General features: G+C 53.2%; 1 protein-coding gene across 1 annotated transcript; it reads right to left on the bottom strand.

Moving 5' to 3' along the window:
• Positions 1-12,133: 12,133 nt before the first annotated feature.
• UBL4B (ubiquitin like 4B) lies at positions 12,134-12,673 on the bottom strand (the record flags this gene model as incomplete). Its single annotated transcript, XM_080799971.1, has 1 exon — positions 12,134-12,673. The coding sequence occupies one exon, from the start codon at positions 12,671-12,673 to the stop codon at positions 12,134-12,136; it is 540 nt and encodes a 179-aa protein (XP_080656097.1).
• Between the last annotated feature and the right edge of the window lie 373 nt (positions 12,674-13,046).

Raw genomic sequence — 13,046 nt, forward strand, 5'->3', positions numbered from 1 at the left:
TCCCACCCACAGCACTGGCCACGGGGATGCCGCACAATTCCAAAGCAGCTAAGGGGACAGGCTGTGCACCTGGGGCTGGGAGGGCCCTCAGGGTCAGCTGGCTCTTGCTGGTGCTGCTCGTTGAGTGAGTCACCAATCACTCGAGTTCTCAGAGTCTCCTGACTCTTCATCTGGAAAGTGCGGATGACAACACCCAGCCTGCCCTCAGTTTAAATGTCCAGATGTGACCCAGTGTTTCTTGCTGAACCAGAGGGTGGCCAGAGTTTCACAAACGTTGCAGCAGCAAAGACAGAAGCAGACCTCGGCCTCCTGCACCCGATGTAGGAAAGATGTTGGGGTTCAGAGCCGATGGCCAAGAGAGAATTCTTGAGACGTCTTTGATGCAAAAAGGTGGTTTTATTAAAACACAGGAGAAGGTCATTTATTACTGCTTCGTTAAAAGTCAGTCATGAGACCCTTCAGATGTGTATCAGTGGGTCATAGGCTTGGGGGATGATTGCCAACATGTATCTTGGGGGGTAGAGATAAAGGAAGTTTCCAGAGTAATTTTTTTATGTTCAAATAGTCTCACAGGGTCCTGGGGGTCGGGCTAGGATGGCTTTTTGCCCTTAACAAAATACCAACATCGAGGCAGCTGAGTCCCTAGAGGAAGATCACTCTGCCTGTTTCAAGGACTTGTCCACGGCCTGTAGGTAGTAAGGAAATGTACGGGCCATGGGGCAGGCAGCTGGAGGGGAAGACCCTAGGCTGCCTGAAACTCTCAGGCTCCAGGGAAAGCTATTGGCCACACCCGAGTTGCTCCCAGGGAAGGCTTAAGCCTTCTCTTAAAGAGCTTCCAACTGATTGAGTACGGCGCACCCAGGATGATTTCCATAATTTAAAGTCAGCTGATCAGGGAGGGACTTCCCTCACAGGTACAAAATCCCTTTGCAGCAGCACCTGGATATGTGTTCCATAACTGGGAGGACTGTGGAAGCCGCTGAAGGGCTGCTGGCTGGCCCCTTCTGGGCTCCATCTCTCACGAGGGTGGGAGCCAAACACTGGCAGGCCCCCATCTGGAAGCGCGTTAGAAATGGAATTCTGAGGAAAGTAATTTGGCGCAGCAAAGCCGGGCAGCCACAGAGCCATCACACTGCCCAGGGGCGTAAATCTGCAGAAAGACACAATCGTCACACCTCCCGCTGACGCTGACTCGCGGACTCGCAGTCCCCTGGCTACAAAGCACATTTGCATTCCACTGTCTTGCATAATCCTCTTGACAGCTCTCTGAAGGGATTTAATTGTTTCTCATTTTGCTGGTGACTCACCCCACCTCACACGCAGCTGGTAAGTGACAGAGCTGGATCTTAAACGGGTCTTGACCTAACTCATTCAAGTCCTCACCAGCGAGCTGAGTTTAAGGAGAGAAGAGCTTTGGTTTCTGGATACGCACTAGGAAAGATGAAAGGAGTAGAGACCCGGGTCCTCAACACAATCTTTGCCTAAATTTTGGTTTCACTCCCATTCTGGATGAAACAAGATAAGGGTGTTGCGAATAAAGGATTTTACTCTCCCAAACTTGGAGCTAAAAAGGTCACTTTTCTTTCTTAGGTCACATAATAGTTCTTCTTCTTTATCTTTTTTTTTTTTTTAAGATTTTATTTATTTGATCGAGAGAGCACAAGTAGGGGGAGCAGCAGGCAGAGGGAGAGGGAGAAGCAGGCTCTCCGCTGAGCAGGGAGCCTGCCCCGGGGCGCTGATGACAATAATGACGACAAGGATGATGACAACAACCTGGGGCTCCATCCCAGGACCCCGGGATCATGACCTGAGTCAAAGGCAGATGTTCAACCGACTGAGCCAACCAGATGCCCCCACATAATCTTTCTTCTAAAGATTAAATGTAATCTTCTCCCGGTTTCCATCCCCCCACTCCAGAGCAAAATTCTATGAACTGTTATAGGGGCTTCCCTGCCCACCTCTCTATCAGAGATAAGCAAAGTCTCTGGGGTCTCCCACATCACAGAACACTCAGGGAAGGCCCCCCTGGTGTCTGTGCCCTCTGTCCACACGGATATGCTCACTGATCAGTTCTCATGGTCCCTGAATGGGGGTGAGTCCTCTGTTTCTGGGCAAGTTTGGGGCAAGGGTCTCTGCTGAGAGTCAACCTCCTCGGGGCACCCTGGAACCTTTATCCTCAGGCCCTGCCCCTCCTGGAGCCCCACAGGGAAGCATGGACGTGCCCCAACCTTGGGACCACCCCACCCATCCCTCCCTGTTTGCCTATTTTCCTTCAAACTTCCCTCCACTGTCTCCTCCTACAAGAACAATCCAGCATAATCCCCTCAGTGAGCCTAGAATGTTACAAAACAAAAGCCAGGAAAGGGTGGTGGTGGTCTTCCAGGGGCCTGACAACTGACGCTTTTGGCCCTCCCCCTCCCCCAAACATGATTAATGATCATACTGAACAATGATCAGACTTACTGAACATTTACTGTATTCTAAGCACTTCATTTGTGTTCATTGGTTTCATCCCGTGAACAGGTCTCAAAAGGTAGATGCCATCATTACAGCCACTCTTTCAGATGAGGAAACAGGGCTGAAGTAACCTTGCCAAGGTCTGCCCAGCTCACAAGCCGCTCCCAGCATTCCCACTCCAGGGCAAGAATCTAAGTGTGGCTCTGTGCCATCTCCCACCAAAATCTGCTGTCAGGCAAGCTTGCACAAAAACCTGCCTGTGGTCTTGGGACGGAGGAAGGACAGTCAGGTACACACACAAAATTAAGTCCTACCTGTTGGGTGGGAAGGAAGTGGGAGGTGGGAGGAGGGGAGGAAGGAGGGGCAAGTATTCAGATCCTGGTTCTGCTGGATACCAGCCCCGAGGGTCTGGGAGTTTCGATCTCCTCAAATATGAGATAGAGAAGGTAATCTCAACCTTCCAAGCTTTTTGAGAGGACCAAAAGAGAAAAGGTATGTGAGAACTCTTTGTAAACTCTAAACTCTGTACATGTGTGCATTAAGGGCAAGGGGCAGAACATGCCTGGGCTTGATCTCAACCTCGGCAGGGAACCAAAAGAAAGCCCATTGCCAAGGTCAGGTCACTGTGCTGGAAGCTAGGGACCAAGCAAGAAACTCTCTTAGACACAAAGACAGAGGGAGGAGACAGAGAGAGTTTGGTTTCCCAGACTTCTTTGCAGCTAGGGCCCACGTGTGACTGAGGAAAATCCCTGGATGAGATTGGGAAGAGGAGTGGAGGTAGAAAGAAAAGGAAGGCAGCGGCTGGGCCAAGAGAGATTAACTCTCCCGAGGCAAAATGGAAACACTAATTGGAAAACATACATGCACACTTAGGTTGATTGCAGCACTATTTACAATTCTCAAATTATGGAAGCAAAATGTTATCAAACTGTGGATAAGGAAAGTGTGTTGTATATACACTGGAATATTACACAGCCATAATACAAGACCAGCTCATGCCATTTGAGGCAACATGGAATGACCTAGAGGGTATTATGCTAAATGAAATAAGTCAGACTAAGAAAGACAAATACCACATGATTCCACTCACAAATGGAATCTTAAAAAACAAAAACAAATCCAAGAACAAAAACAAATGAATAGAACAAACAGCAGAATCAGACCTGTAAATACAGAGAACAAACTAATGGTTGCCAGAAGGAAGGGGGGCGTGGAGGGATGGGCAAAATGGGTGAAGGGGAGTGGGAGAGCCAGGCTTCCGGTTATGGAATGAATAAGTCACAGGAGGGAAAGGCACAGCATAAGGAATACAGTCGGTTAAATTGTAATAATGTTGTAACGAGACAGATGGTAGCAACCTTTGTCCTGAATGTATATAAATCACTCAGGGATTGTCAAATCGCTAAGTTGTACACCTGAAACTAATGTAACATTGTGCGTCAACTAACACTCAAAGGCAAAACAAAGAAAGAAAGAAGTGTCCTGGTCAGCTGTGGGGGGTTTCCAGCACCTCCTCCCTGGGCAGCCGTTAGCAGAGCAGGGCCTTTCCTCCAGATCGGTCCTGGGGGTGCTCGGGTGTTTCTCCTGGCTTTGTAATGTCTTGGATCTCTCCAGGGTTCCATAAACTACCTAATTTCCTTTAATAAATTCCTTTCTGCTTAAATCAGCCAGAGTGGGATCTGTTGTCCCAGATTGGTATCAGAAGAGATTCCAAGCAAGAAACCCTGAAGGAAAAGAGAATCTGGGACTCGTTTTCTGAACGAGTTGCATTTCCAGACAGCGGAGTGCTGGTTAGCATCAGAAGGTGGGATGTCGGTGGGGGGTGGCACATCATCATGAACCGGCTGCCGCCGTCACCCGAGGTCTCCTCAGGAAGGTGCCCATGGGAGGCAAGGCTTTGGCAACTGAGCAGCTGCTGAAGGTAACCTCCCTTGGTCCCAGTTCACTGGATTGTTATGAAGCAGATCTCATAAAACATTTCAAAAGTATTTCAGTGTGCTTCTCGAAAAGGTGACTTTGGAAAACATAACCACAATGCTATTATCCCATATTCAGAAAATACATAAAACAATTCCTTAAGACCATCAAATATCCAGTCAATGTTCCAATGCCCCCACTGTCTTGCCTTTTTTTTTTTAACAGTTTGCTCAGATCGAGATCCAAATAACTCCAGCCTTTCCAATTAGTTACCACGTCTTAAATTTCTTTTAATCTATGGATTTCTCCCTCTTTCTCTCTCTCTTTTTCACCCCTCCCTGTTGAGGAAACTGAGTCATTTCTTCACAGACTTTCCCAGAGACCAACCCCCTTGATTGTTGGAAAATTTAAATCTGCATTCCCAAGAGTCTTTCATGTAAGATGTGACCACGACCTAGCTTCTCCCAAGCAGATGCCCCCATATGTGCCTTCCAGGTGGCAGCGAGCCAGGAGAGACGCAATCTTCACGGTGGTGCTGGAGTGTCTGAGTCCCCCGGGGACACTTGCGGTGGGGGCTCTGGGCTCTTATCCCTGCAACCCCAGGAACCAAGTAGCAGGTGGGGGGTGGCAGTCTCAGTGTCCCTCCTGCTGCAGCTCCTCTTCCTCCCAGGGATCCTGTAAGCCCTCCCCTCCCTGCAATGAATCCCTTTAAATGCAAACTGGCTAGAGAACTTTCTGGTGACTACAGGGGGAGGGGATGAATAAGAATAAGCCTTAATTCTGCATAGCGCTTTAGAGTTGACAAAACACTTTCACAGGGGGCCCCTGGGTGACTCAGCCGGTTGAGCATCTGACTGTTGGTTTCTTGAGGATCGAGCCCCACATTGGGCTGCAGGGAGTCAGCTTGAGATTGTCCCTCACCCTCTCCCCCTGCCCCTCCCTGCTTGCTCTCTGTCAAAAAAACAAAAACAAAAACAAAAAACAAAAAACCACTTTCACATGTATCATGTCATGGGTGCTCTTAACTACCCAACAATGGGGACCATTCTTATCCCCACTGAACAAATGAGCACACTGAGGCTCAGACCAAGCACCCAATCCAAACTCCCACTGCTACACCACGGCGCTGCTTAGACAAGGTCCTGGGGTCTGAGCGCCCCATGCTTTTCTCCTTCTGCGGGACTGTGCTGGAGAAGGTGGGCAGTAAGAGATTAGGAAAGGCAGCCACCTGGGCTACCGCCCTGCCCATCACCTCAACTCTGTCACCAAAGTCCCTCCAGAGTCCCTGTTCCAGCCTGCGTTTGGAGAGAGGTGAAGCTGGTGTTGGCCGGGGCAATAAAGTGGAAGAGGCTCAGGGGGACCCGGGGAGCACGAAGGTTCGCTTCAATGCATTATGGGTCAAGTTTAAGTAGTCTAGATGAGAGGAGGAGCCAGTGGGGGGCTCTGAGGGCCTCTCCCCTGCCACCCCTGATGGACAGCAGCTTTGATCCCAGGGTCTGAGCTCATAAATAACGTCCCCAGTGCAGGCACCCTGGGGCTTCTCCACGGGCGGCTGGCTGACAAGGCCGACTCGGCAGGGCCTCCGTGGATAGCCCCAGCACCACTGCTGCGGGCTGTGATGGGTTTACAGCCAGCCAGCCAACAGTAGTTACCTCAGATTTATCACCCTTCTACACAGGCAGAGGGAGCCGCTAAAGGCCGCCAGAGAGCCCTTAAATCACCATAATGGGAAATGCTGTCGGAGGGAGCAGAGGGCAGGTAGGTAGGAGCCATCCTGGGGGCTTGGGCGTCCCACTGGCTCCTTGGGTTACAGTCCCTCCAGAGGATGGAAAGCTCTGGAGCCCAGTGGGGCCAAGAAGCCCCCAGGGAAGAGAGCCAGGAAGGACCACAGGAAATGAGCCAAGAGAATGAGGGTTCCCAGTGCCTGCTGGGTTGGGTTGGGCAGAGCCATGCGAGTGCAGGGACCCAGCACCCCAACGGCTAGTCGCTTGACTGGGAGAAGCAGCTCGCTGCCATGGCAGAGCCTGCACATGCATCGGCCCCAGGAGTCCCACTACCCTGGTAGCATGGCCATCTGCAAGCAAAGCTTTTTAGGGCAACCCTGTGTGTGTGCAGACATCTGTGCCCGCTCTCGGGGGGTGAGTGTCCAGGGGTCTAGATCAGCAACCAGGTGCACGTGTGCAGTGAGGCCATTTGCCATTGCACTTGAGCACGGGGCTGGGTAGGTGTGCCTGGGAACTACCAATGCAGATGTTGGCAGGTGGGTGCAGGGTCAGGACATACTCAACATAGTAGGTTCCGGGTCCCTGTCCACGCCTGCATACTGGGTGACTCTGGGTAAATACAGGAGAAAGAAGACATGGGGAAGGGGATGGTTGGGTGGCTCAGTCGGTTAAGCATCTATAGGCTCAGGTCATGATCCCGGGGTCTTGGGATCAAGATCCGCATTGGGCAGTGAGTCTGTTTCTCCCTCTCCTTCTGCCCTTCCTCCTGCTTCTGCTTCCTCTCTCCCTCATCCTCTATTCAAATAAATAAATAAAATTAAAAAAAAAAAAAAAACACGATGTGGGAAAGACAAGGAGAGGAGCCAGTGGCGGCGTTCGCTAAGACACCTAGGGATGACTGAATGGAATGAGAAGAAAGGGAAGGCGGGCAGAGGAATGGTGCAGAGACATAACGAACAGAGAGAGAGCATGCTAACATAAAGTGCCCAGATGTCCACACAATGCAGTCAATTCAGGCCCAAATGTGGTCAGAGAGAACGGGAGGGAAAGGGTAGGGGAGAGGTACAGCAAGACACCCAGAAAGGAGAGGAAGAAGGTGACCCAAGAGGGGAGGAAAGGGGCAAGGCACCTGGCAGGAACACCATGAGCTCCAGAGGAACCCACACCTGAGCTTTGCAGCTGTTCTCACCTCAGCTGGCTCCTTGAGCAGCTGGCTCAGCGGCCCGACCTCCCCCAGGGCAGCCTGCCTTCTGGCCTCTCCCCTGCCGCAGGCTGGCACCCACGGACACTCAGCTCAGAGCACAAGGAGAGCCGTCCAGGCTGGGGCAGGGAGATAAAAGACAAGCAGAGAAGGGGGTCTGATCTCCGATATCCATGGGCTGATGTGCATGTAGGTGCAGGGGCCCCTGCAAAGGACAGCTGCCACCCAGTACCCAAACGTGTGCACCCACCTGTCCAGCTCCTTGTCCCTGTGCATCCTTTGAACACCCCTATCCTACATGAGCCATTAGACCTCTTCCTGCAGCCCTAGAGGTTCCTGGGCTTGGCTCAGCAAAGCCTTCCTTTGCAGTCCTTGAATTTGCTGTGTGGGATCTTTTGGCTAGGCTGCCTGGGCGGAGCCGAGGACCCTGGGCTCCAGGAGCCTGAACTCCACAAGGCAAGGACTGGACCCTAACACCGCAAATGGCACAGAGCCTCCAGCTAGCTCTGCACACCTGGCTCTGCCCATGTAGATGCCACCCTGCGGGTCTGAGGTATAGGGGCTGTCTTTGTATTTGTAAGTGTGCACCTTGGGTATGTCTGTGTGGCTCCAGGTGTCATGAGGCACCTAGCAAGGTCAGAAGCTGGGTGTGCTAAACCAGGTGACATTTCTACAGGCATGACATGGGGAGCCTAGTTGTGAGGAAGAGTCCCTCACGTCTCCTTTGACTGCCCTCCTTTCCCATCCTTCACTGGCTCCTATGCTATCTCCTCCCTGAAGCCTCCCTAGGCTTGGCTGGATGCGTCACAGCCCCTGGGCAGAAACTAAGCCTTTAGTGCATATATTATCAATGATTTCATTCATAAATACAAACCTATGTACCATACCCCAATGTGGGGGACAGGATGCAAGGTGGCCCCCCACGATCTCTCTCTCCTGGTGTCTATGCCTTTGTGAGATCTCTTTCCCAAGAATGTGGGTGGGACCCATGACTTGCTTCTAACAGAATCAGGCATCCAGGGTCTCTGCTGCCCCTGGAACATTGTTAATCCCCTCTTTCTCCAACATCTACAAGAATTTCCATCCTGGGGGCGCCTGGGTGGCTCAGTGGATTGAAGCCTCTGCCTTCGGCTCAGGTCATGATCCCAGAGTCCTGGGATCAAGCCCCGCATCGGGCTCTCTGCTCAGCGGAGAGCCTGCTTTCTCCTCTCTCTGCCTGCCTCTCTGCCTACTTGTGATCTCTGTCTGTCAAATAAATAAAATCTAAAAAAAAAAAAAAAATTTCCATCCTGAAAGACATTCCCTGCCCCATCATTTAGGTCTTGGGTTACAGCGATGTCCCCCGTGCCCCCCCCCCAACAACACAACCCCCCAGCTCAAACACGGGCTGTGGCTGGACGGGAGGGGCTTCCCGAACTCCCTCTGCTGTACCATGCAGCACAGGACGCAAGGGGGCGCGCTTCCTTCTGCCGTCTCAGAAAGGCAGGGCTCCTCATCCACCTGCTTAAATCACCAGCACAAAGCCCAGAACGTGGCAGGACCGCCACCAGTGTTTATTGATCGAAGAATAAAGGACTGATAAAATAATCCAGCAAGAGGGATGCCGTGTGTGTTTCCAGCGGAAAGACCATTTTGCCAGGAGCCAGGGGATTGAGAGTGTTGGCCTGCAGTAATGCTTAAAGGAACCAGGAGAAGCCAGATTGCTCTGTGGATAGAAACATGAAACTGGCTGTCCAGAGAGGCTTCCTCCCTGAGCAGTGCTGGTGCCGGTGGAGACCTGTGTGCCCGTCCGTGGTGGAAGAGAGGCGCTGTGGGGACTTAAGCGGCAGAGCTACGTGCCCAGGGCTGCCATTTAGAAAGAACACCTTCCCCATAACCACCATCCCTCACCTGGTGAAAGCAGAGAGGGGAGCCAGAAGTCTTCAGCAGGCTCAATGGTACCGGTCTAAAATGTGAAATTAGGTGAAACTGGGCGGGGGGAAGGATCTCCGGGCAGCCTGAGAGCTCGGGTTCTCCATGCAGAAAAGAGTTCTCACCTATTTCTGGAGGGTCTGCCCCCCACCCCACCTCCTAGTGTAGCACCTGCTGCTCCTGATACCTGTGAGTTCTTCCAGCAGAGGACAAAACCTGCCAGTGCAAAATGAGGAACTTGGCATTGAGTGAAACATCCCGGGAGAGGTAACGAAGGGAAGCAAATTCTCTCGACGTTCCAATGACAGTGCCTGTGCCTCCTGGCCTGTGCTCAGCTCTGGTGGGCAGGGACGAGGTGGGCGGGGGTGGGGGTGGTTGGGAAGGGTGGAGTCAGCCGCTGGAGGCAGAGCACCTTTCCTTCTGCTCCCTTGGGAGTGCAGTCAGCCACCCTGCGGCGTTAGGGACAGAAGCCGTGGAGATGGTGCCCTCAGCCAGCCCCGACACCCCCGCTAACTGGAGAGAAAACAAGGACTTCCCTGTCCTTCATGCCAGTTTCTGTCAGCAAAACGAATAAAACGGCTCACTTATTTTTATCGCCCACAGATTTCTTGGGAAATGGGCTATTAGTTCCCCTAATGTAAAGATAATAGGCTCATCCCCCTTGGCAAACGGCACAGCCCCACCCAAACACACTCACGGAACCTTCGGAAAGCCTCTTCTGTGGAGGACAGAGGATGGGAGGACCTGCCTGGGAGTGGGAGTGGAGAGGAACCAAAGAGCAGGCCGGTGGATGCTGGTGCAGCCACCCCAGGCTGAGTCCTCAGCGCCCCCAGGGAGAGGTCACACCTGACATAGCTCACGTCCTCAGAGATCCAACTTGCCTGTCCTCTTGGCCCATGGGGCAGGGGCTGGGGCATCGATGGAGGAGATGCTCATTGGCTGAATGAGGGTTTCTCTGCTATAAAGCAGGCTCACTGAGCCAGAGACCTGGTTTCAGCGGGCTCTCCCGGCCATGCCACTGCCCCCTCAGAAGACATCACTCTGGATCGCACATTCTTCATGAAACCCTCACAAACATCTGGTGGGGGGAAGTAGAGGCTTTTAGCATTGCCCTGCTGGCAATCACAGGCTGATGAAAAAGTGAATACAACGCGAAAATTCAGATTGATGCGTGCTCACCCTCCCACGCTCGTTCCACATGGGAATTCCTCCTCTCTCTCCTGCCCTCACACAAGGGGCTGAGACACCGTCTGGCATTACAAGACAATTAACGCTTAGACAACACATGGTTTAGGGGTACCGACCCCCTCCCCCCACCCTGCCCCGCACAGTCAAAAATCCACATAAAACTTTTGACTACCCCGCAAACTTAACTACTAACATGCAACTGTTGACCGGAAGCCTCACCAATAACACAAACAGCCGATGAACACATATTTTGCATGTTATGTGTATTATATGCCATATTCTTGCAATGAAGTGAGAGGAAAGAAAATGTTTTTAAGAAAATCCCGAGGAAGAGGAAATACATTTGCGGCGCTGTACTGTATTTATCGAAAGATATCCACCCAGAAGAGGACCTGCGCAGTTCAGACCTGTTGTGATTTAAGGCTCAACTTTCGAGTGGTGGCCCCCTAACAGGTGACAAACGTGAGCATGAGACAGGCCGAGGACGTTAGTCCAAGTCTCGAGTCAAGCCCGTGGCTGAACTAGGACTCAGGTCAGTCACGGGGCCCCCAGGCCAAGGACAGAAGCTTTCCCGGGGAAGTGGGCCCTGCTGTTCCTTTCAGGAGCTCGTCCTTCATCCCCCGTCCGTCTCCATCACAGGACAGAGCGACTGCAGTAACAGCACATCAGGGACTTGGGCAGACAGGCTCTCAGAGAGCTCCCTGCCCCCTCACACACAGGATGCGGGCTCCTCAGTCCTGGGCAAGGACTGCTCTCTCCACCAGGACAGAGGACAAGCCTGGCATTCCTATTGCCTGTAGGATGGGCCCCCCATGGGAGCCCAGCGCTCTGCAAGGTGGTGGCTTTGCCTGGGTATCTCTCCAGTCACACAGGCTGCTCTCTATTTTCTCTTGCTGCTTTACTTGTCACATTTCTGCCCTGTCTCTCCACCCAGGCCACAGGCTCTGTGGGGGCAAGGAAGGATGTTGGCGGGTACCATTCTTGGTCCTGGGGAGCCTAGGCAGTGCTGGGCAGGGGATGGGGGCTCAGAGACACCTACTGATTGCTGAGAATTGGGGCGGGGGGAGGGGGCCGAGGCAAGGATCTATCAAGCTGACCCCAGGGAGTGTGTGTGCAAACCACCTTTTCTTCCCCAAGCCTCAGTTTCCTGCAATTCTTGGTCTGTGTGTGTCTCCCTAAGAATCCAGGCCTAATGCACAATAGGTGCTCTCCTCCCACTCCTGCCTCTGCGAGCTCTGTCCCTTAAACTGTGTAAAGCATAAGCAGACAGCAGGGACAGCCTCATGCAGAGGTCAAGGAGCAGCTACCCAACATTCCTTGGTTGTCAGATGTCTCGAGGGTCGGTGTCATGGCCTGGGGACGGATAGAGATGAACTCACATTATCTGTCTCACGGAGACTCTGGGCAGGAGGTCTGCTGACAGCCTGGAAGGTTGCCCCGGAGGGTCTGTCCAGCCCAGGGCGGGGTGTCCAGCCCAGGAGGGTGAAGTTGCCTTTGACCACCCCTTCCGGACCATTTGCAGGGTGATCAGAACCCCTTCAAGGATGGTGATGGGGTGTGGACTCACACTATGTTTCAGAGGGGGGTACCACGGGCCCCAGAGAGGACAGAGGGGTCCGCAATCCCTCCAGCTTCTCTGAAGCCCCCCAGGAGCGAGTGGGGAGTCACCAGGGAACCACAGAAGGATGAGGTCAGGCAAATTTGAGCATGCAAACTCCAAGTAGGAGAGGCTAGTTTACTGCTCAGCCTTCCCCTCCTCCTCGTCCTCCTCCCCTTTGTCTTCCTCCTCCTCCTCTTTGTCTCGGGGCTCTGAGGTCTCGGCCTTGGGCCACTTCTCCCCTGTGGGCTCCGCCAGGGGCTCTTCTATCAGGAGGTACTGGGCCAGCTGCTCTAGGTCCCCCAGGCTTATCCTCTGCAGGCGCTCCTGGTGCTCCCGCCGCAGCAGCCGCAGCACCGCCTTGGTGTCGTGGGGCTCAAAGTGCTTGGCCAGGACCAGGCCCAGATGGTGCCACAAGGGCTGGGGCGGGTGGGCCTCCGCGGCGGCCATCTTTGCCAAGGGCCGCATGATGACGTTGATGGAGGCATTGGGCCCGATGCAGTAGTCGGAGAGACGCTTGTCATCAGCCAGACGCTGGCCTCGGAAGAGCAGGTGCTGCCGCTCCTCCGGCACCTGCAGGTGCTCTGACACCAGTTTCTTCAGCATGGCCACACTCTCCTGCCCGGACACCTTCAGGCTGCATCTCCGGCCCAGAAGCAGCTTGACCGTGAGAATCATAGGGCCAGGAATAGAATCAGGAGGGATCCATGCTCCACGCGGCTGCCCTGAGGGTTAAGGTTAAAGTGCAGGAGAAGGTGGCTTCTCCCTATCAATGGAGGGCGGTGGTCCCTGGAGGCCAGAGGTGTAGCCCGAACAGGCAGCCATTGGCTAATGCTCCATGACATCACAATGCGGGGGTGGGGTGCTCATTGTGAGCACAGGACTCTGGGGAAATCAGAGGGACATTGCGGGCACAGGACATCCTTCCTCCATAAAGGGAGAAAGGAGAGTGGGGTAGGGAGCAGGAAGGTCCAAAAGGAGAGGGTAGGGGAAGGAAACATGACCTCATTGATTCATTCAACACATATGTACTGAGTGCCTTCTTTACCAG

The sequence above is a fragment of the Martes martes genome (genome assembly GCF_963455335.1).
Source record: "Martes martes genome assembly, chromosome: 4".
NCBI lineage: Eukaryota > Metazoa > Chordata > Mammalia > Carnivora > Mustelidae > Martes > Martes martes.